This window comes from Acanthaster planci, linkage group LG09 (genome assembly GCF_054643075.1).
Source record: "Acanthaster planci isolate LZ-2023a linkage group LG09, COTS_SCS, whole genome shotgun sequence".
NCBI classification, from domain to species: domain Eukaryota; kingdom Metazoa; phylum Echinodermata; class Asteroidea; order Valvatida; family Acanthasteridae; genus Acanthaster; species Acanthaster planci.
In genome coordinates this window covers 760,263-784,495 of record NC_141785.1, presented here as the reverse complement: position 1 = coordinate 784,495, position 24,233 = coordinate 760,263, and the positions used below count along the sequence as shown (strand labels likewise).

Genomic DNA, 24,233 nt, shown 5'->3' with positions numbered 1-24,233 from the left:
CTTTAGGAATATTTTGTCGCGCTCTCCAAAGACGTCACTTCCCACAGATTGTCGCGTGCATCGGCATTTTTTTACTTCATGACGCGCATCGGCTGCGTCGTATCTCGAATATATCTGGTTCGTACGCGACTTCGTTGCAATTCACGTATGTTTCACCCTAGCCCCACAAATAGGGCTGTGGTTCTCTTTTAAGAGACAGGTTGTAAAAGAGAGCCACTACAGCCCTATATGTGGGCTAGTTTCACCCCGTTCAACGTGTGGAATTAACGACTTCGACCGTGCGCGGCGGTTACTTGACCGGACCACGTGAACCATACGGCAGTGTCCTTAGTAACTTGCCAATCCTCTGTTGAGCCTTCTCGTTTTGAAAACTTCGTTTGCACAAAGTTAACAAACGATCGCGTTAAAACTGTTTATATGAGCTCTAGAAGGCTTAAACCGAATAAAACGCTACATAATCATGAAAAGAAATGCTACATAAAAATGAAATTTAGCCTCAAAGTGGTTGCTAAGATGATAAATTATTCCCATTTTCAATCGATCACTTGGTCTTTTCTCCCCACTAAATTTCTGAATTTTAGAGGTTTTCCCAGAACAGTGAGACACAACATACGACAGGCCAGCAGCTCAACTACTCAATCAGTTCTATGTAGCTAGAATTTTTTGTTCGACTTTCTTGAGTTATATTTGATACTTCTGCGCAGCGCGATCTGCACGTGTTTTACATGCACAGAACCGATCAAGCCACGTACCGTGCACAGTATACACTGCTTGCGTCAGTTACACGCGTACCGCGGCGTACATTTGCATGTACACGTACAAGGAAATTTCTCTCGGTTAATGGGCGACGTAAGTAATCACAACGGCAAATCATATCGGTGTTTCAATTGCCTGTCTCACTTTCAAACTGAAGAAAGACTAGAAAGACACAAAGAAGACTGCCAAGAAATGGACACGGCGCCTTGGGCCGAAATATTCTCAAGTTTGAAAATTACCAAAATAAACAAGACGTCCCTTTTGTCATCTACGCAGATTTCGAGTCTGTTTAGAGCGCCTTCCGCCAAAACCGTCAAACATGGTCAAAGTACAACACAACAAGCCATGCGACTATTCTTACGCGGTCGTTAGATGCAACGGCGTGTGCAAACCTACATAGGCCAAGACGCGCCGTTAAATTTGTTCAATCGCTGTCTAGAGAAGTTGACGCAATCAACAAAACATTTGCCGATCCAAAGCCCCTCGTTTAGTCGCAGGAATTGCAAAAAAATTTCACATTTCGTTCGCCTACGTTTAACATTTCTTGCGCGTATTGATCGCCAAGTAAACGCTTAGCTAACGTGCGGTTAAACCGTTCGCCGATTCCCTGCGACTGATGTACGCCGGGTTCGCCCAATTGAATTTCGACCTCGTGTTTGCCAAACATCTTTTTAAACTTGCCTTTAAATTCTGCCCCAACATCCACCATGGCAAATTTAGGCCAGACTGTAGCAGAGGCGACCTTTTGTAAATTTGTTTGACGGCTTCCGACGTTTGTTCAGCCGTTTTATTTGTCAACGGCTCGGCCGCTTTAAATTTTGATCCCACGTCCACAACAGTCAAAGCGTATTTAAAAGTTTTACGGTTTACTCGATCCCAGGGTAGGTATAAAACGTCGATTTGATGCGTCTCGTTTGGGATTACAAACTCTGATTACAGCATTTTCGGCCTCGGCACGTAATTTTTGGCGAACAGATAAATTTGCCAGACTGCTTGCTTTTTTGTCCAGTTTCTAATAACCGACTTGTCTGCACCCATCTTTTTATGCAAGTGGTCAATGGCACTTTCGCCTTTCCTGTAGCCTTGTGGGCTATAAAATAGTTTTGAAAATTCTTTCTCCATTTAAAATAAAGTTAGTTAAAAACTAACTTAAGCAAACCGGTAAGCCAAAAACCCGACTAAAGCGGTCCCTCCAAAAATCCACACCAATTCACGAATTTTCTGATCTTCTGAAGGACAATTTGGGCTCTGGCGGCAAGGGTGTCACCTGTTTACCAGTCAATTCAGCATAAGCGCGCAATACCTCGCCGACGTTGACAAATGTCTACTGACTTGCGCGTTCTTACCTCATGCATGCGTTTAAAAAGTCCAGCATGTGCACTCGATTTTTTTGTCCCAAGTTTGTTTCGCTTGCGACAATTGCTCCAGAGTTAAATCGTGCCTCTTTCGCTCTTCGTTCACTCCATTTTTAGATAAGCTGCTAAATAAAAGATTTGAGCCCGTAAATGCCATGCGTTGACTATGGCTCCTCCGACCATCATTTAAGCAGCAGGTCACACATTAAACGTAAAATTTCCTGCGTTAGGAATTGACGACGTTGTAGTGCCCGGCATGCTGGCACAACAAAACTTGCTTTTACATTGGACTTGGACGGAGCATCCGATAATAATAGAACCGAATACAACAACTTGACAAGGAACTTGGTCTCTGAACTCAACGTCAGCTTACAGGGCAATAAAATTGTCAATTACCGCGACGCTGACATATTTCACAACTTTAAAGATAATTGGTTACCGATATCGAAGACTAAAAACATGGCCTATTTTGGCTTGGAACGAGAAAACGTGGCAAAGTTGCGTTTGGGTGCGGAAGATGCCAGTACAGCTCTACACGACGGCAAAGATAAAGCGATTGCCGACGCTTATAAAAATCGTTATGCAGTTGCATTAGACGTACCTCTTTAAACGAATTTGGTTCAAAGTTTGGTTCAAAGTTTGAGTAAAAAACATTGGGGTCCCGTCTACTACCTGTTTGATAGGATTCAATCTAGGAAAAACAGACTGTAAATAAATCGGACACGCAGTGGAACATTAGTATAGATCAAAAGATTAAAAGTTTGAAAGGCGTCTTGATCCTATTTAAAGATCCCTCAGTTCAAATCCCGCAAAAATTTTACAATCCGCATATCACTAAAACAAGAGTCACTGTCAAAGGTAAGCCCAATCAGCTGTACTTGCAGAGGCTGTTTGAAAATCAACACTTTACCGAAGTTTCAAAATTCTTTGGAGACTCAGATTCTGAAGCAGGTAGAGCGGTCGTCAAAATTTTAAATTTAACCGGCGCTGACATGGCAAGTTATTCGAAAGATAAGTACGGTCTATGGCTAAATTTTAGAAGCTCCGACGATAACTCGGCACACGGGTCGGGTAGGCCGCTTGGTGGCGGAGGCGACATATCAATTCAAATGGAAAGAGAAGTAGAGACGGCGGGTACGTAAATAATGTACGTATTTGTTGGTAATGGATGCGCAGTTGATGGTTAAAGACGGCAATTTTAAAAGCTTGGTTTATTAAATCTAATTTTATATAAAATGAGTGCTCATTAATCGTTGGTGATACCAGCAGCGGTAAAACCAAATGGATTTTGGATCTATTAGAAACAGAATATACGTTTGCGTTTGAAGTGATCCTGATAATTTGCCCGACGTTATTTAAAAACAAGCATTTTGCCTGCCCACAGGTTAAAAGTCACTTGAAAAAAAATCAAGTGTAAAAATTTGTTTATTATAAAGTAAAATCGGTTTATTATAGAGTAAGATGGCAGAAGGCGGATTTGATCCCAAAGAAATACCCGTTGGGCAGAGGGGACGCAAATTTAACGTATGATTACGACGACGCCGACGTAAATCTGGCCGACGTAAATTTAGGCGACGAAACCATCGAGACCGACGGCAAAATTGAAACGTCGTCGTGAACCGTGAGTTCCGTAATATACTCTTTTTGGATCAATGAATGATTGAGCATTACATCTTTTATTTATAAATTTCTCGATATTTGACGACGTAATGGGCCTCTTTCGATTGTCAAATAACGAGGCGTAAGAATCTTTTTTAATGTACATGCGATGTTTGTCTGTGGAAGGCGGTTTAAACACGTAACCTGTTTAAATCGTCGATATCGCGACTGGCTTTGTAAGCATTTATTGTGCAAGATGGTATGATAGACTTGGCGGCAGCTTGCTTCTCAATAAACTCGTGAGCCGCCAAATTTATATCGTCGAGTATATGCATCATTCGCTTTTGTAGATGATAACAAATTTGACGGCCTACAATATTATCGGCAGTTTTATCACGCGTGCCATATTTATAGACGGGATTTATGCCGTAACAAGTCATGTCTGTCATCATAATTAGCATGCGCCTTTCTTGACCGCCGTCACTATGATAAATGGGTGAACGACATTGTGTTACGTAACTGCCTTCTTTAATCACTGGATTTGAAATCGTTAATTTACTTGCATCAAAAAGACCGTATACGACATTGGGATCACTGTTGTTGGCAGTGAGACGTTCGTGGTCGGCTGAAACGATGTAAATTTGGGTTGAAATAATTCTGATTTTTGTATCTCGAGTCGGAACTTTTTCTCATTTTTTCTTGGGTAATCGGCCGCGTCTGTTAAATCTTGTGGCGGAATATCTACTCTAATTAAATCTTCAATGTCGACGTCGTATTCAATTATTAACCCAATTTCATATAAATCAGAGTCAAGTTTGGATCTGGGATTCGGCAGTAAGTCGTCCTCTCGCGAGAGCTAATCTTTTTGTGCCGGCCATTCACAAATACCACATGATCCATTCCTTCCAATTCGGAACAATTTGCGCAGCAGGTGCAATCTGTACAACCCAAAACATTCGATACAATTGCTGCACTCAAAACACGCTTCGCAACTGTTTAAGGCATTTGAATTTTCATAGTCGTAGGAATTGAAACAAAATACGCAATTCGCACATTCGCCGCATGTGATACCCTAAGGCGTTTAGCTTAGAATGAGGGAGTGAGACACACGCTGTTTTGGTGGCTGTACTGCAATCCCGAGGAGTGCGTGACCCTTGACATTTAATGCTTTCCAAGAATACTACATCCCTTTCCACCTTGAATAATAACTGTATACATAAAAGAGTGATTTTGTAAATGTGAAGCAGATGACTAATTAAACAAGATTTAAAAAACTGGAAATTAGCTGAGAAAAGTTTCACTGTCCATTTTTGTACTGTCTCCAAAATTTATGCATTATTGTTATTATTATCTTTGTTTTGAGGTAGAGTCACAGTTGGTTACTATTATTATTATTTTTTTTTGAGCTAGTCACAGTTACAGAGTTGCATTTTCTTTAAGCCAGTTTTACTTTTTCCTTCGTAAAACCAAACTTGAAGTTCTCTAAATATAAACAGGAAACAAATTGGGTAAACACACTTGTGCAGATGTTCTCAAACAAATTAAACAAAAGTGTCCAACATGCAGGTGTCTTTCCTAAAGTCTTTAAGTCACATAGTCTTTTAGGTGAGCAGGTGGGTGGCGATTTCGAGCAGGGTTCTGGCGCGGTGCTGGTGCTCGAGTGGGAGTGTGTGTCGGATTTGTCACGTCCTCAATGTCGGATTCCTCAGGATCCTGCTGGGTTGATGTCTTTGTCTGGATGCGTTTGTATCGCGAGATGTTGCGTGTGACTGTGTGAGTGCCACGCTGAGCTGTTACCATGGATCCTTTCTTGGCAGTCACAGTGTAGGGGTGAGTATGGTATGGGGTTTGGTGTTTTGCGACTGGTCCATCGCGTCGTAGAAGAACGGTATCACTGATTTCAATGTTCTTGGGACGTGCGTGCTCTCTGTTGTCAGTGTATTGTTTCATCGTGGCTTTCTTGCATTTGTCACGCGATCTGACACGTTTGGCTCGCGATTTGTGCGCAGTTTCAGGGAGACGTTTGCGAAGAGGCCTGTCAAAGAGTAGCGTTGCAGGTGCAACTCCTGTCGTAGCATGCGGCGTCGCTCGGTAATTTCGCAGGAACTTATAGAGAGCTTGTTTCCACGGTATTCCGTCTGCGATTACGGTGCGATACGTCTTTTTCATGAACCGTTCCACCTCCCCATTGGCACAGGGCCAACATGGGCTGACTCTCCGATGGTGGAACCCGAGGTAGTCTGCGAAGGATGAAAACTCGTTGCTGTTGAAGGGTGGCCCGTTGTCAGAGCGTACTACCTTTGGAATGCCGAACGTGGCGAAGATATGATCCAGTTTGGGAACTACCTAACGGGCAGAAGTGGAAGTCATGATTTCGATTTCGGAAAACGACTGTAATCGTCCATGACTACGAGGAGATGTTCTCCTGTGGGGAGATCACAGAAATCGATGCTGAATTCAAGCCATGGGCCGTCTGGGAGTGTAGACATAATGAGTGGTGTTCAAGTGTCATTCGGGGTTGTCAACTGACATGAGAGGCAGTCGCCAGCCGTGTTGTCTACGAGTGTGTCCATGTTGGGAAACCACACTTTCTCACGAAGTAGCTGTTTAGTCTTTGTCATGCCTTGGTGTCCTTCGTGAGCAATGTCGATAATCGATTGTACAAGTGCTTGTGGAATTACGATACGATTTCCACACAGCAGCAGGTCGCGATCAGTTGTTGCCGTTAGTTCTTCGCGCACTTTGTGTAGACTCTTGAGGGTCGCAAGAGTCTCTTGGTTATCGGGATGTTTCAAGAGTGTGTCCCAGCTATGGTTGGCGACCGCGCCGATGGTCGACTGGAGAACCGGGTCGTCGCGAGTGGCGGTGCGGATTTTGTCGAGGGTGACTAACTTGGGCTCCGCGTTCACGGACACGAAGTGCACATGTTCGCGGCTGATGGCTCTTAGATGTCCGTGACATATAGTCCGCGGGATTAAGCTTTCCTTGCTGATACTCAACGGTGAAGTTGTACTCCTGTAACTTCATTAACCAGTTCTCGATACGTGTCGGTGCTTGGCTGTGCTGGTTATTGAACAGCGGGACCAACGGTTTGTGATCTGGGATAACGGTGAAGGTGCTACCGTACACGTAGAGGTGGAAGTGAAGTATTGCCCACGTGATAGCGAGAGCTTCGCGTTCCGTCTGGGAATACCGCTGTTCAACGGGTGTCAAAGATCGACTGGCAAAAGCAACAATCGACAGTTCATCCCTGTCGTTGCGTTGGACAAGAATACCAGCTAGACCGACCGGGCTAGCATCAACAAGCAGTGCAGTCTTCTTACCGGGGTCGAAGTATGCCATGGTACGACGGTGTACGACTCGTTCACGAATCTGCGTGAGCGCTTGGTGGAGTCTTTCTTGGTCAACTCACGCAGTGGGGCCCAAATAGTGGCAAGGTCTGGTATAAACCGGCTACAGTATGTTACCAGGCCAAGGAAACTCCTGACATCGCTGGCGTTGGTGGGGTTAGGAACTTGTTGGATGGCTTCGACTTTCGTCTTGTCAGGAGAGATGCCACTGGAACTGAATACATGGCCGAAGTATTCAACACGTGAATGACCGAAACTGCATTTATTTCTGTTCAGAGTTAGGTTGCATTCGCGCAGACGTTGCAGACAGGCTGCGAGGCGTGTGTCATGTTCGGCTTGCGTGCGACTAAACACGAGGATATTATCGCTGATGTTCAGCCTACCCTCCAGGCCACAGAGAGCTGAGGAGATCGTGTTTTGGAAGACTTCCGCTGTTGAGCTTACACCGAAATTCAAATGCTTGTAACAGAACAAGCCTTTGTGCGTTGAAAACACAGTCAGATGGCGCGACTTTGGGGCCAGCTCAACTTGGTGGTAGCCTGCGTTAAGGTCCATTTTGCTGAACACGGTAGCGCCATTGACCTGAGCGAAGATATCGTCGATGGTGGGTGTTATGTGGCGTTCGCGTTTAATAGCAGCATTGACGTTTCGCATGTCCACGCACATACGAATCTCACCTGGTCGATTAGGTTTTTCGACCACATGTATGGGTGAGACCCACGGAGTTGGCTCATTTCGCACCGGCTCAATGATGTCAAGGCGAAGTAGCTTGTCAAGTTCGTTCTAAACTTTCTTGCGGACATGGAACGGGATAGACGGTGTGGCAGGGCAATCGGTCGGACAGTCTCGTTCACGTGCAGTTTAAACTGAATGTTCTTTAACTTGCCGATACCAGTGAAACGATCTGCGAATTGTTCCACAAGACTGTCCGTGGGTTTATGGGGGTTGTCGGGGTGAAGGTTGTAGGCCACATGGATGACGCGGAGAGCAGATGCTGTTTGGAAACTGATCAATGTGTCTCCAATGGTTTTGGTGACACAGAAGGTGCAGTTCACTTGGGACCCCTTATAAGCAATAGAAGAGTCAAATGTGCCAACAATCTCCAGGGGTTTTGAACTACCATAGACAAAGACTTTGGCTGCATTGTCCTTGCACAGTGGCGGTTTGGAGGACAGTTTGTTGTATACAGCCAGACACGTGACATTAACTGACGCACCTGTATCAATGATGGCTGGCAAGGGAGTTTCGTCGACTGTTACCGTGATAAACGGATGTTTGGTGTGTGGCAATGACGATACTCTGAACACATACTCATCGTCAGATGAGCTTGTAGTACTGACAGTATGATCAACTGCACGCACCTTTGCTCTGCTTTGAGGTTTGGCTGATTTGCCACGACTCAAACAATGTTTGGCAAAATGATTGAGTTTACCACACAAGTGGCATATCACCCCTTTTGCTGGGCATTGTTGTTTGTGAGGAAACGTACCTCCACAGTTGCGACAGGGTACAGAGCGTCTGGGCTTGGACGACCGTGAGGATTTGCTCAGTTCACGTTCCTTCATATGGGGCTTTGCAGTCATACGGTTGGCTGCGTCTTTGCTTGAGTGCTGGGAATGCTGTTCCATGTCTTTGGATTGGCTGTCAGCCAGTTCATAGGCTCGGGCTGTGGTGAGCAACTTTGAGAGGCTGAGCTCTGTTTCTCGAATTGCATAGCGTCTCAGCTTTGATGAGGTACAACCATGGATGATTTGTGATTTCACCTCACTGTCCTTGTCATGGAATTCACAAGTTTTGGCGAGTTGTTTCAGGCGGGTTGCAAAATCTGCGACAGTTTCGCTGTGTTGTTGTTTTGCCTCACGAAAAACAAAACGTTCGAACTCGATGTTCTTGCTCGGTTCGAAGTACTTTGCAAGAGCACTTTGCCCTGATTCATATGTAGAACCAGTGTCCAATAGAGTCTCGAAGATGTCCATTACTTCAGGGCCAGAGTAATGTAGAAGCAATGCCCGCTTGTTTGGTCAGCAATGACTCTGAATGCAACAAACAAATTCTCCCGCCTGACTATGTATTTCCTGCACCGTGCGCCGGTAGTGGATGGTTCATGATGAGGCTGGAAGGCTGGGCATGACGGTAAATTAGTTGCGGACATGTTGACTATCACAGTTACTGTACGGCGGCGAGGTATATCACTACTGGTTAATGCATGTTACGTAGACACATGTACGGAGACAAAACGTTTTGACGTTACTCACTGACTCAGTCTTTCCGACGTGGAAATGCACTGTTCACGGTTACAATCGGCGGTAAAATTCAGTTTGCTAATGTTGTAGGGTTCCTCCACAACACGGAAAAATCCCGGACTCGTCGCCAATTGTGATGTCCTAAGGCGTTTAGCTTAGAATGAGGGAGTGAGACATACACGCTGTTTTGGTGGCTGTACTGCAATCACGAGGAATGCGTGACCCTTGACATTTAATGCTTTCCAAGAATACTACACGGCATTCGTCGCACGTCGAGCATGCACTGGTTACATTAAGTCGTGACATTTGTCGCAGTCATGACATTCGTTGCAATCAATGCACTCGAATAAACTGTCAGAATTTAAGCAATATATGCAATCGACTGCATCTACCAAATTAACTGATTCGACCCTGTCTTGGCAAATGAAAAAAATGACGTTGATTTTTTCGTTTAACATATCTATTTTTTTCGTTTAACATATCTATTTTATATTGTCTTTTTTTTTTTAACGAAATTAAATATTTTTTCAATTTTAAGAGACTAGCAAATCATCGAGTTCAAATATTTCCTTTAATTTATAAACTTGTTTTCCGTCTTTGGTTGTTCTCACCAAGCAAATGTGATGCCTTTGGTTTTGCATGTCCAGCTTTGCTTGCTCTTTTAAATCGCTTTTCCATTCGTAACCGTTTACAGTTAACCACGCTGCATGAGTGGCAACTAATTTAGTGTATTCAAATTTAGTGGCAAAAGTTGGACCCATTTTACTTTTAGAGAAATATTGGGAATTTTTCAGTTTTTCGGCTTGGGCCCAACTTTTGTGAGACGTCGTCGTCGGGCAGAAAGTCCCTAATGAGTTGGGGAAAGTCCCTTTTAGACCAGAAGTCACGTGGTCTAAGGCAAAGTCCCTTTTAGGTTGGAAAGTCCCTTTTAGTCTGGAAGTCACCGTGACGTGGTCTGGAGGAAAGTTCTTTTAGTTTGGGGGGTCACTTTGGGTTTTGGTCACTTCTGATCTGGTACTCACACACGCCTATTACTGCACTCGTGTTACGCATGCATGCGCAGTTAAGAATTTCCCTCTGAAACATACATGAATTAGGCGGACGCTCCACGGTTTACAGGCTCCCATTGGATGATCGCTCAAGTTGTGCGTTAACTTCCGGTTCCATGGTTCCATTTAAACGGCAATCATATCAGTGCATGTAACTCTATGTGCAGTGCATGAGCAGTGGGCTTGGTTTAAACTGAAGTGACGTCACACTTACGAACCGGATATGGATCAGAGAAATATGAACTGAATTGAATCTACTTAACCTGAAGAAGGTACTCAGTTACTGAAAGCTCGGGAATTACATATTTCAGAGCACTGATTATATTTTTTGTTCTTGTCAATACATGAATCAGCACGCACGCGAGTTTAGAACAGTTCAGACAGCGCGCGTAAACGCACCTGTCGGCGAACGTTGGATACACTGTTTCAATTTTCCTGCAAAGGTCAGATGGAACCAAAAAAAATATGTGTAAGAATTAACATCTTCCAAAAAACTTTTGTCAATGTGATGCGTTTTAGAAATTAGGGCTCTAGATCTAGTCAAATGCATTGTTTACACAATAAAAATGGGGCTCATCATCATAGAACACTTTATCACAAAGCTCCCACCTGGGGGAGGGTGTGCCAAGGATATGTGGGAGTCCAGTTAAAAAGCCTTAGCCCTGATCCAACGTTCCCGAACTAATTATGTCTGTGTCGATGTTTATGTTAGTCACAATAAAGTGTTTCCATCTCACTGCGCTGCATATTGTCGGGGACTGATATCTCTCTGCGTCTCTTTACGTCGATATGGAAACCAGGATTAATTAACGTGAATACGACAATATTCACCACTTGCGATGTCCGCTTGAAGCCGCCTTGCACAACTGAAAATTGAATAGGCATAACTACTGCCAGGCGCCAAATGATGATGTAAGTATAAATTATTATAAGTATACCCTTCTCCAGTTGTGATCTGTCTCCACCACGCTCTACTGTACTGTACGCCCACACTTCTGAAGCAAAATGGTAATTGATTATTGTATTTTATTTATTTATTCTTTATTTGTTGTTTTTGCAGTCTTCAAGGGATGAACATAAGTGCTACAAAGTATACCCTTTTTCATCGGGCAGGGCATATGGTTTACCTTTAGGTAGGCCTAGGCTTAATTTTTTTGTACTGATCATGCTGACGGTACATGCGGGCACCTTACCGGTCATTGCCAGCCGGGCACGGTAGGGCGGGTAGGTAACCGCAGTGTACTTTACATGTACATTGTACATGTATGTAGGGTAGGGCCAACACGTACTGTACATGTGTACGTGTAGGCCTAGTTGTAGCCTGAGGCCATGAGAATAGAAGTTGTAGATTCACGTCCTAACACTTTCAGAAACACATGAGGCATATTTAAATGTTTCATTATTCAACCATTGCCCCCTTTTCCTTCCCACAGTCATGACAGTGTGTTTCTACCATAGTGCTACCCTTAGCCCAGGTGGACTCCCTGACCATACTACGTTATGGAGAGAGTCCAGGGTATAAAGGGTGCTAACATCAGGTTAAAAATTTTGTAACTAAAATTTTCAACATTTGTACCTTTTCAAAGGAGTCAATTTCACGCCTGTAACTCTTATGCGTCCTTATGCGTGCTGTTCGTATACAGTGTGCGTGCACAACTATTCAGCGTACGAGTTTCTGAGCTGCGTATGTGCACATCAAAACTACATGTTCTGACTGGAACCAGCGAAACTGAAGTCTAACCGAATCCACTGGTTTCCATGATCACATAAAGCATGTAACGCACAAAGTGGTTGTCAGCCACGAGTACCATTGCAACACATAACATCGGGCCGGAAGGGAGGCTGTGGCCTGCATTGGTGACAGTTGGCCTAGTTACCTGCATGCAAGCTGAGTCTACTACGTCCAGTATGGGAAAGTTAAAATTCATGATTTGTACAAATCCTTGCCATTTTTGAGCATGTATTATGTGTTAACAGGTGGACTTAAATAGGCAGACAAAAGGTGTTCACAAAATTCAATATAGTTAAGGGACTCCCGGCAGTTCTGTATGGTTGAGGGGAGAGGGTATTATCCAGCAAGGTATTGGCACATTTCTGTTGCTAGCAATTTACTCATATCTGTTGATTTGTGCATTTTAAAAGTTATACTGATGGAGAACTTTTCCAAAACGCACTGGCACAGATAAGTTTTTTTAATATATTAGACTGATGTGAGAGTCAATAACGGCGATTAACAGTCATGATCTCTTGGGCTCGAACTTAAAACGAAAAATCACCTATTTTGATGGGGATCCACTTCTTCACTGGTGAAAAACATTGACAAGAATATCGGAAGGCACTTATGATTCCAGAGGACACCAAACAATTACATAGTACACATGAATTTGAGTTTCTAGGTGTTTGATGTCGGCCTACGTGAGGTATGAGTTTGATTATGAATTTGGAGATTTTCAAGAACTTCCACACAGTCTAGCTATCTGTCCATTGCTCTAAAATCCAACTCGTCACTTCCAATTACCAATTCAGTCTGCTTATTGTATGTTTAGTTTACAAATAACAAAAAGGAAAGGCTGATCAACAGCACGGTTTGTGTGTGATTGCTGCTTAACGCACATGCGTGGGCCATATTACCTCTGCATAATGTGTACCCGATCAGACTAGCATCCCTCTTGCCTGTTCATCATCATCATGCCCTCAGTGTAATCCTCTTTTTTATTCCTCAATTTTCAAAAGATAAGTTACTGTTTCATTTTAATAAAAATCAGATCTCTACAATATTGTGTATTTATACATCTTTAACCAATAAAAGTCTACGGCCATTGGGTACCAGTGCACGTGAGCGGGCTGTCCCACAGTGAACGGTTCCTGTTGAGCGGCTTTGTGCACCCAATGGATGTTGTTTGTCTTCCTTCAATTTGGGCATAAATAATGAGGAGCCCTGTGGTTGGTAAGTGTGACCCCAGCGCTGCGGCCAACTGCCATTCCAACAAGCGCAGCTGAGAATTGCACACACACGTACGAAAAGTGGCTGTAGCCAATTTCCATGCCTTGTGTATTGATTGCAGCAGTAATCAATGATTTGGTCGTGGCTTGTCTTCGCAAGTACACATGTGAACCTTGTGACTCTCAGACACTAATCAGGAAATAATTTCCACTTTTTTTTAAAAATAGCATGGTTTTGGCCATTTTCTCTCTTGGTACTCCAAAACAAAGGTATCCTACACAAACTCTTTGGGGAAATGAAGCAACATTTCTATGGGTACACAACTCGAATGGAATCGCTGTTCGTGCCATGTTAAACGTCATGCATAGCCTATGGCGAACAAGGCTCTTTTTCTGTGGGGTTTGTGGGAGAGGAACGGGCGTCGGACCCCAAAGTTCTGGGGGTACCATAGTGCAAAATCACCCATGCGGTATTAGACAATAATTAAAGTTAAGGCTTTATGGGAGATGGAGTATGGTTACAGTCAGTAAAGTGTTAGGCTATGTCCTAGACCTGTAAACTGCAAATAGGGCCCGATGTACATGTATACTCCTTTGTTGATAGAAGTTGTTGGCCCAACTTGCACAAAACTGACAGCAGTTCCATTTCACAGAGAGTAAGGCCACTCTACGTGTTCAGCAGTGATTCATTGCAAGTGGTATTTGTGCTTGTGTGACTGGACAAGGAACTTGCCAAGTTGAGGGCAGTGTTGCACTTACACTGTGACACGAAACAGCCATCAGTTTTTCCACGAATACCTGGATTAAACAGGTAGTCTTGGGGATCTGAATGAGATTTGTACTTGCTGAAGTATGGGTGTTAACAAGACAGGCTGTCACTTACAAAGGAGTCTGTCTTATGCGCAAGTTAGGCCAAAATTCATCCGGAGTGGGGAAAATGTCCAACTCCAAGCTTAGGGAGGCAACAATTTTTCCTCAGAATGAAGGAAAGGTGATTTTTCTGTGATAGTTACCTGTGTAAGTAGTGAACATAGCGGTGGAATCTCCCTGGATAAAACTTAAATCAAAATGAAAACCGAATAGAAAGAAATTCCTATTAATCGGATCAGGGCCTAGTGTCAATGAAGGAGTATACAGGCTTGCAACTCATCTGTGTATTTCTGCATTTTAAAAAAATGGGACGCGGCGGACATGCTGAGGCTTCACTGGCACTCAGTGAAAACTCATACAATTGTGCTTCCATGTGGAAAAAAGGATAAAAATTGTCGTCAGGTTCTGTGCTACTGTATGAGAGGAAACTGTTAAATAACCAAAACACCTGACTTCGTTCCATTCATAATTATCATAGCACCCTCTGTTCTATTCTGGTTGATAGTCTGGCTCATATCTTTGTCTCTATCGATTTGCACGTCGCAACATCAGGATACAAACTGCACGTGCTGTCACTCTGTGCCATGTACGTACATGTATATGTGTGATTGTTTCACAATATGGAAAAATGATTTCGAAAAGGAAGGACGTGGTCCCTAGCACTCTTCTTGAAGAAAGACTTTCTTTATGAGCCAATCAACAAGATTCTTGTGGTTAACATGCGGAAGGCCAGAGAAAAATCAGTCAAGCATCTCACTGAACAAAAAGCTTCTGCCAAGCATCCACTTCAACACCCAAAACCCACCACAACAAAAAGAAGAGTGCTAGAAATTGCTGCCAAGGTACCAAGAAGGCCAGACTATATGTACATGTAACTCACGTGGAGAAATTAAATCAACAAGAAGCATCAATTAGACAAATTTCAGATATGTACATGTATGTTGTATACTTCAAATACAAAAGGTAAAACAAATCTTGAAAAGTGTGCATATTTTGAAATAAAAAATATACTTGTACATCTAAAATTCAATTCAAGTGGTCAGAACTGCCCAGAATGCACCAGAGAGCATCTAGGACTCAACATTTTCCGGGGCCCTAAGACAGGCCCCATACAGTATTGACTTTGTGCTATGTGCTTGCAGAGAGTTCCGTGCCTGAGTATACATGTATATAAGGCCTTATTTACGAGTCTAGATTCAAGACTGCGCTGAACTACATGTACTTGTAGAACTTGAAGTCACTACATGTACTCTGTGTGACTTGGAGCCCTACAACTTTTTATGGGTTCTTAACAATATGGATTTTTGAATGCAGCCCAGTTACATCAAATCAGGGTACATTTATGTTTCAAAAAGTCCACTTTCTCAATCAAATCTTCCTCTGAAAAGTCATTGAAACTGATGCATATCTCTTAAAATCTTCTGATCTACTGATCTACGGTTTTAAGACAATGGGAATAACGATGTCTTTGGGCTTTTACCCACCACCCTCTCATTCTCCTGACAACAACCCAAACACATCACACATTTTGCGTGCATCACACAGTGCCCTTGCATTAGGTTGATGGCCGACCGCAACTTTGACTTTAAGGGCTGCATGTGCATTCCTTCACTATTCTTAAAGATGAATGGGAACCAACCATTGATCTCAATGAACCAACATGATGGGGTAAGATGTACATGTACCCTTGGGAACAAGGTAGGGCCGACTGTTGCATATCGGCTCAACCATTTTCAGAAGTGAGGGAATAAAATTTTGTTTTCATTTTGCGGCCATCCTCTACTAAACAGGTTCTAAGTCTGCCCTCATGTATAAAAATTGTATTATCGCAACATATCAAAGTACATGTATATGGATACATCCATTCCCGTGTAAGCCTTACAGTGCAGTGTACAGCGCATACCAGCTGTGACACACAAAGGGTAGTCCCTCAATGAAAACAAGATTGAATCCCCCCTTCCTCTCCCCCTCCCCCCTGTGCAATAAAAACTATGCTACTGATATTTTCTTGAAAAAAATTTGGGCTTATACCCACCACCCTCTCATTTGACCCAAACACATCACACACACATGTGCGTCATGAGTTGATGGCAGACCGCTGTACATGTATAATGGCACAACTATTTTTGAAACTTGGATGGGGGAGGGATGGATTATTTTCTTCTACTTACAACCTTTGTACATTACCCAAGCCCATTCCACATGTGCATGCTGTTTTGGGCCTTTTTCTAAAATCAATTCCCTTCGAAATGGGCAGTTATTTGGACCTAATCTTGGCCCACTGTTCACCAAGTGGGAGACATGTATTGGTAAGCACTGCACAACGGAATATTGGTACCAGTAGAGAACTCTGTATTCCTAAGAGATGAACTAGTCTGCAATCCAGTCTTGTTAAATTTGGCAGGCCTACCCTAAAAATTCTGTGCACATTCAAATTACCATGAATAATAGTGTTTTGAAGTGGACTGTCTTTTATACGTAATAAAAACAAGTCCCGTTTCTTCTCGTAATCTGCCATTTTTTCACTTACATGTACTGCATTCCTTTTCTCTTGTTTATTTCAACTCGTAAGAATACTGTACCTATTGCGTACCCAATGCCCATTTTCCTAATAGATGTAAGTACTTCTTTCCATCCAAAGTTGGGCATGAAGCCCATTTTTTATGACAAAGTGGCAATAATTCCACATTCTGCAAATACGAAAAAGTCTTAATTTTCTTAACCTGCCCAGTAATTTCAGTGAGTATGACAGTTTTTGATCACTTGTCTTGATTAAGTAAGCAAAGAGTTAATTCTAGTGTAACTGAGCTTTTTTCTTGAGATTTGTTGATTTGTATCACATCGTATTTAGTGATGTGTTTGGGCAATTCTGCAAGCAATTTCAAAATTACATTTACGTCGCAGTTGTCAGATGCAATTTGTGATAAAGTTTGGGATGGAGATTTTCAATCAAGAATAAAAAATCTTGGGTGATCTTCAACAAATAGTTACCTGAACATTTATCGGTTTAATTAAAAATACGATGAAAATCCCATGACGCAATAGCTGTACCACATACAATGACCACCCGCATGAAATGTACATATTAATGTATACGTATGTGTAGGCAGTCGGCACATGCAACTTGGAAAGTTGCCACTGTGACAAAATCACGTGCAGCATGCGAGAGATTCCTGCTGCCGTGCTGTGCCTCTGAAAAATACACAGAAGACGGATTGCAAACCAGACTCCAGCACAGCTTAAATCTGTGGTTTACATGACGGTCTATGTTACTGCATTGAAAATATATGTAGATGCACTAATAAGGTCCAAAAAAAGTCTGCGGTATCAGGGGCTGGCTCCAAAAGTAGTGCCACAACGTGGCTTTTCTTTCTTGCCTCACTGTTTTCCTAGAAATGATACAGGCACATGTGCTTGTACATCTACGTACATACCACTGCTACCAACACTAAACGAGATTGGTTAAAAGTGGCTCCAGCTTGCAGGTGTACACAGGACATAAGACCACCTCATTTGACTGCTTCTCAGATTTAAATGTATACTACAGATACAATATGACGTCATCTGAGAAAGAGTGGCCGACTAAATTAATGAGGGTCTAGGGGGACTTCTTTACTGTACATGTTACTAAACTGTACCCCATTTAAAACAAGTTTTTATTACAAAGTAGCAGTATTCCACTCGATCAAGCAAGTTTGGCTGCTTTTTGACATTGTATGATTACCAAATAAAAGCTTTATTTTGCTGACATGCAGGTCTATAGCAATGCACACGCTGACTGGAACCCAGTGACTTTTACTTTTTTGGGGGCCTAATAGCTGTAGCTCTGGAAGCCTGCTGCAGACAGGCATAGGCTTACCAACCGGGGCTGATGGCACAGACATGGCTAGTGATAAACGCAGCAATGCTGCAGGTGTATCGTTACTTGCCCAAACTTTTTCAACTCAAAATAAAGTTGAATTCAAATAACCAAAGTCCCTAGACTATGATTATGACAAAGTTCACCAAACTTGGTCAGGTCCTTGCTGTACAGATTTTTGTTCTCAGGCTGCATAAAAAATTGTTGATCATCCCTGCCCGACCCACCAAAATGCCTCGACCCCCAGTTGTTACTTTTCAATCATCTACATGTATTTTGTATTTGCTATGAAAAACTAATTGATTGCTACACAAAATCAATTTTTTTGCTATACAAAAAGAAAATTGTGTAGCAAATTTGCTGTACAAAATTTTGAACAAAATTGCTCACTGTTTACAAAATCATTTTAGTATGGATTATTTTACAATCTGCTCAGAGAGAGAGCATACCTATAGCAGAGGTGATCCTTGGTTGGGAACTTACCGCATGCACATGCATGTTTTGTTTTATTCATGGGGAATGCATTTCTGAGCATTTCTAACCAACTTCTGCTTGAATACATGATCTTTGTGCTTGTGCCTGGCATATGCACAAGCCCAATTGTAAAACTTGCCCCCATGAATGCTGTCTCTTCTTTGTCAGCAAGGGTGCTCTCCAACTTGGGGCAGATGGTCAAAATAAAAATTTTGGAAATCACTTGAACATTGTTTAGTGCAGTGAAACATTTGTGGTTGTTTTGTAATAATTTGTGACTAATCAACAAAGAATTGTGTAAAGAGGGAAATGTCTGATTTCCACTAGTATGGAGACATTTTTTTCTTCGACTCATTTCTTGTAAGAAATCAGTCTCAGATCCATGTGTCACCCAGTAAAAATATGAGTATGGAGACATTTTTTCTTTGACCCATTTCTTGTAAGAAATCAGTCTCAGATCCATGTGTCACCCAGTAAAAATATGAGTATGGAGACATTTTTTCTTCGACCCATTTCTTGTAAGAAATCAGTCCCAGATCCATGTGTCACCCAGTAAAAATATTTTGGCATTGTAGTTTAAAAAAACATGTATAATGATTTTGTCAAAAAAATCATTTGATACAAAATCAAGGTGATTTAAATCAGCCAACCCTAGTTTCTGGGTGGCCAATCTACCTCTAAAACCCAGATGTCGCAATATTTGAAGTCTTTTCCCGACCTCTTTAGGCCGAGGATCTGACCCTCAGTGGGCATTCCAGTAATAACTCCCCTGCTTTTGGTCTCTGATTTGGAGAATTCGGGATTTATGACCCACTGATCAAAATCACACATGGCTTCAGTTTTTTGCCTGAGCACGAGTATGATATTTAATGGTAATATTCCCTTGGTTGTTCTTACTGACACTTTTCACAAAATTCCCACCCAGGCTATTTAGAGCTTTGGCCATTTCGATAGGGATAATTTTAGTAAGTTTGACATGTGGCAGATTGTGTTGGTTGGCTCATGGTGTTCTGGCTCTTAATAAATGGAAGTTGACCTGTAGATTGGGAGTATTGTGAAGAGCCACTGCAGTCTGAGTCAGGAATGACATTGCTGTGTGTAATTATATTTAGGTTGTTTGTTGCTTTTCATTGTGTTGGACTAATTAGTCTATCAGTATTGTTGTAGGCACATGTACATATAGGTCATCATTATGCTTAGGGTTGTCGAGGGACTGGGGTAAGATTGTGATAGTTGCTGATGTTTCAGAATCCATTTCATCCTCCAGTTTTAAGTGTAAACTAGGTCTGGGTTGGCCAGGAAGTAGGAAAACTGAATTACGGGCTCCTGTTTTTCAGATATTGCTTACTGATAAGATGAGACAAGCAACAATTTCACTAGTGAACCAAAAGGTTGATGAAAAAAGCAGTCTATGATTGACTAAAATTAAAAACTTTGACGCACTCTCAAGCATCCAGTTACTATGTCTGATCATCACCAAGCCATACGTACATGTATGTCGATTCGACAGATGTCGATGGACAGAGCACATTTTGAAGTTATGATTTTACATCAAGAAAGTCCTAGTTACATGTACATGAACAAAACCTGATTTTGGAATCATCGTATCTTGTATAACAAAGTTATGATTGTTCTCAAGTCTATTGTATTAACCTCATGTGCCACTATCATTAATGTTCCTTTGTATTTGTGCTGACCCCGAAAATGTAGAATTTGTTTGTCAACTTTGACATGCTAACTGTTACATGAGTTGATTTCGAACTTCACTTTTGATGCATTATATGCATATATCCCCTTTTAGAATGAGACATGAAAAATAAAAGGTCATGTTTAGTATTCCTCTCTTGCATTGCTTGCTTCCATTTTCAAGGCTGCCTGGACATTTTAATTTAATTTTTAATTTTAAATGCAGGAAAAATGAGGTGAGACGAGCAAAAAGGTCAGCTGATCAGAAAATACGTATCTTCCTGTGGGGATGTCGCATTTTAAACTGTCACAAGTAGAATTTTCTTAATTTCTACCTCTGAATTTCATATTGAAGATTGCTCCACTTTTTTTGTTCTGGTAGTTGGTTCTGGTATTAGGAGATCTTCACATCCCTCATCGGCAGAGTGGTTTGCCAGCCAAGTTCAAGAAGCTACTGGTCCCAGGCAAGATCCAACATATTTTGTGCACTGGCAATCTCTGCACTAAGGAATCTTATGATTATCTCAAGACACTTGCCAGTGATGTTCACATTGTCAGAGGAGACTTTGATGAGGTAAGATTTAGATATACATGTACATGTATATTGGCAGTCTCCCTGGAAATCTACAGCAATATACATGCTTTTCTGTTTTTGATTAAAAATTCCAGTGAGGAGTGTTTACTACTTCAAAGCTAACATTGACTTTGGGTACACTGTACATGTAGGTCCAAAACTGTTATTTGATTAATCTATCCAAGTGTAAAGTACTCGGTAACATTGTTATCAGTCAATCAACAACCACTTCCTGAAAATAAGCTTCCTTTCAGAGGTGGCAGGAATATGGTAAAAAATTTTAAACATTGTAGACACAAAACTTCAAAAATATTAGACCAAAAAATTACAAATTTACCACATTTTTTTGTACAGACGTTTTTTGTGAGAAGTACATGTCAATTTCCTTTGACCAACTCAACTACAGACTACATGTAGTTACTTCTTTCACAGTTAATTCAACCTCGTAAAGGTATATACAACCAAAAAACACAAAATAATTCTTTGATCAATCCCAAACCGTAACTGACCATGTAAGATTTATTAAGAAGTATTTGTAAAGTTACATACCTAGTACCCTGTAGTTCATGTATTGTAAAGTTACATGCCTAGTACCCTGTAGTTCATGTATTTGTAAAGTTACATGCCTAGTACCCTGTAGTTCATTTATTGTAAAGTTACATGCCTAATATCCTGTAGTTCATCATGTATTTGTAAAGTTGCATGCCTAGTACCCTGTTGTTCATGTATTGTAAAGTTACATGCCTAGTACCCTGTAGTTCATGTATTGTAAAGTTACATGCCTAATATCCTGTAGTTCATGTATTTGTAAAGTTGCATGCCTAGTACCCTGTTGTTCATGTATTGTAAAGTTACATGCCTAATATCCTGTAGTTCATGTATTTGTAAAGTTACATGCCTAGTTCATGTACGTAGGTTAGAGTTTGTTTTTAATGTACATGTTCCTTGGATTGACATGTACTCATCCATGTACCTGTACCTGTTGCTGATTTTACATTCTGTAATCTCTTGTCTCTTTGATTACTTTCACACTTAGAATGTCTCCTATCCAGAACAAAAGGTGGTCACTGTTGGACAGTTTCGCATTGGTATATGCCATGGTCACCAGATTATTCCTTGGGGCGATGTGGAGAGCCTTGCAATGGTGCAGAGGCAGCTGGATGTAGATATCCTTATTTCAGGGCACACACACAAGTTTGAAGCATTTGAGCATGAGAATAAATTCTATATCAACCCAGGCTCAGCGACTGGTGCGTTCAACGCATTAGAAAGGTACGGCTTATGTATACTTGTGACAGTATTCAAGAGACAAATAAGTGATACATTAACATAATCAGCAAAGAAAGAGATTGGCAAGGCATCCAAGTTTCTTGTAATCAGCCCTTGATGGAGGTGTGGTGGGGCACCATGGGGGCCTGAATTTCTACTTCAGTGATCTCTCAGTTCATACCGTTATCTGATCCTGCATATACTTGTTTAGGAATTTGAGCTTCATCGTATTTTTAAAGGAAAAAATGATTATTCAGACCCTTACGTTTGAATTGATTTTTAAAAATTTTATTTTCATTGCTATTGTACCCTGATCTTCTAAGGGGTCCAGACAGGTGGTAATTAACTTTTAGTTAACTTTGTAACAGTTTTCATGTTTTTATTTTCCCCATCAACAGCAACATCAACCCTTCATTCGTACTTATGGACATCCAGGCATCGACGGTTGTTACATATGTTTATCAGCTGATTGGAGATGATGTCAAAGTAGAGAGAATTGAATATAAGAAAAACTGAGGATTTGGATGTTGAAACCTTACAAATATTGCAGCCTTATTTTGGAAGAACAGCGCTGTGCTCATTTTCTTTATTTAAACCTTCTCCATCAAAAAATGTCTTTTAATTACAAAAAATATGATTTGTTAATCAAAAAAATTTAAACCAAATTTATAACATAACTACATGCACACATAAGAGATAAACGTGGGAAGTTTACATAGTCATTGAAGCCTTTAGTAGTTTCTTAACTGATAGACGCAGATGAGAAAGATGAACTGGCATTTATTGTGCATAGTACTGTAGGTTTTTATCCCATGTATTTGACAGACATTTTGGAGGGGGAGCGTAATGCATGAGCAGTTTCTGTGAGAAAGATGCAGTAAAATAGGATGTCGTGTTGTGCATAAAGGTATGAATTTAAAGCACTGAAATGTGTGATGTGTTCTGTCTAAACCTGATGTCCATAGGCAGCTGGTCAAACAAGTTTCAGAAAGTTGTAAAATGCAGATCTACCCATTTACATTTATGGTTTAATGTTTGGAAAGAAATACTGTAAGACCGTCTTTGGCAAAATTATGCCAATGTGATGTTTATGGTGACAAAGTGAGGAAGAACTTTTTGTCCTATTTCCATTTCAAGATTAAAATGCCCAGAAATGTTTGATTTTGGCAAAAATGTCACACATGAAAGTGTTTACTGACTCGGACTGTAATACATGTATCTTGTACAGTTTTGTTTTGCTACGTGCATGAATGCCTACCACTTGCAAAATGTAATACAAAAAAAACCACAGTTTTTATCACTTCTATAAAATTACATCATTGCAATTATTTCCCAAAGCCTAAAGAATACATCTGTTTAACAGCCTTGTACATTTTGCAAAATCATCATTTAACAGACTTAAGTTGTACATGAATCAAAGGACTTGTACATATCCTTTGAAAAAAGAATTTCCACAGTTTAATAAGGAAAAGATTTTCAAATACATGGACATGTAATCTTTGTGTTAAAATGCATCTAGATTGCAGTGGCACACATGACTGAAAAAGTATTGATAAATTCAATGAACACTATCAACTGGAGATGGTTTTGATCCCGTTTTAAACAAAATAAACTTTGAAGAAGTTGTGTTATTCCAATTCCTTGTTATATAAAAGATGAAAGTATGCTATAAAACCTTAAGCCAACTGGCTGGCTGTCCTTGAAACACGCATTTTCACAGAAAAATTATGTGCAGGTGAGCATTTACAAGTTGCATAGATGGCTGCTCTCCATAATTGTTCACATTAACTCAAGTTTGAAGTATTTGAGGTCAGCTGTGTATTATGTAAAATAAACATGAACTGAATATACTCATGAACTGGACTTATCATCTTGTCATTTGTCACCTTTTTTCTCAGAATGTTGCTGGAAGAACTTGAGTTCCACAGAATTGTTTGGTTTGTACATCTGGGTAGTTTCACGGGAAAGGTTGCAAACTGAAAAATTGGTTATTGATGCTTTTTTTTTGATTGGAAACTTTGCTGAAACTTAATGCTTTTTGTCTTACATGGAGTTTTACATTGTTGCAATCTCCAAAATAAATTTGAAGGCCTTACGCATTATGGTTCTCAAGATATGAATTAAAAACGGGTGCTAAAACACAAGATTTGGAGTCTCAGTTTTGGTTGGTTGACCATTTTTTTTTACACTGTTTTGAGTGAGACAT

General features: G+C 41.2%; 3 protein-coding genes across 4 annotated transcripts; 1 reads left to right on the top strand and 2 right to left on the bottom strand.

Annotated features, from left to right (window-relative positions):
- Window positions 1–4,833: 4,833 nt before the first annotated feature.
- LOC147797991 (uncharacterized) lies at window positions 4,834–9,098 on the bottom strand. Its single transcript, XM_087141696.1, has one exon. The coding sequence runs from the start codon at window positions 9,034–9,036 to the stop codon at window positions 7,672–7,674; it is 1,365 nt and encodes a 454-aa protein (XP_086997822.1). The 5' UTR covers window positions 9,037–9,098; the 3' UTR covers window positions 4,834–7,671.
- On the bottom strand, window positions 5,295–7,052 carry LOC147797992 (uncharacterized). The gene is made up of 3 exons (XM_087141137.1): window positions 6,799–7,052; window positions 6,392–6,653; window positions 5,295–6,056 (listed from the first exon to the last, which is right to left on the bottom strand). Exons 1-3 carry the CDS (start codon window positions 7,050–7,052, stop codon window positions 5,295–5,297), a joined length of 1,278 nt encoding a protein of 425 aa, XP_086997263.1.
- Window positions 9,099–10,785: 1,687 nt separating the features above from the next.
- Window positions 10,786–23,890, top strand: vps29 (VPS29 retromer complex component). Of its 2 annotated transcripts, none has more exons than XM_087140689.1 (4): window positions 10,786–10,821; window positions 20,567–20,758; window positions 21,795–22,030; window positions 22,426–23,890. In XM_087140689.1, the coding sequence occupies exons 1-4, from the start codon at window positions 10,801–10,803 to the stop codon at window positions 22,541–22,543; spliced, it is 567 nt and encodes a 188-aa protein (XP_086996815.1). In that variant the 5' UTR covers window positions 10,786–10,800; the 3' UTR covers window positions 22,544–23,890. The 2 variants fall into 2 exon arrangements, with proteins under 2 accessions (XP_086996815.1, XP_022109833.1); XM_022254141.2 differs by lacking the exon at window positions 10,786–10,821 and adding an exon at window positions 11,271–11,360.
- Window positions 23,891–24,233: the final 343 nt, after the last annotated feature.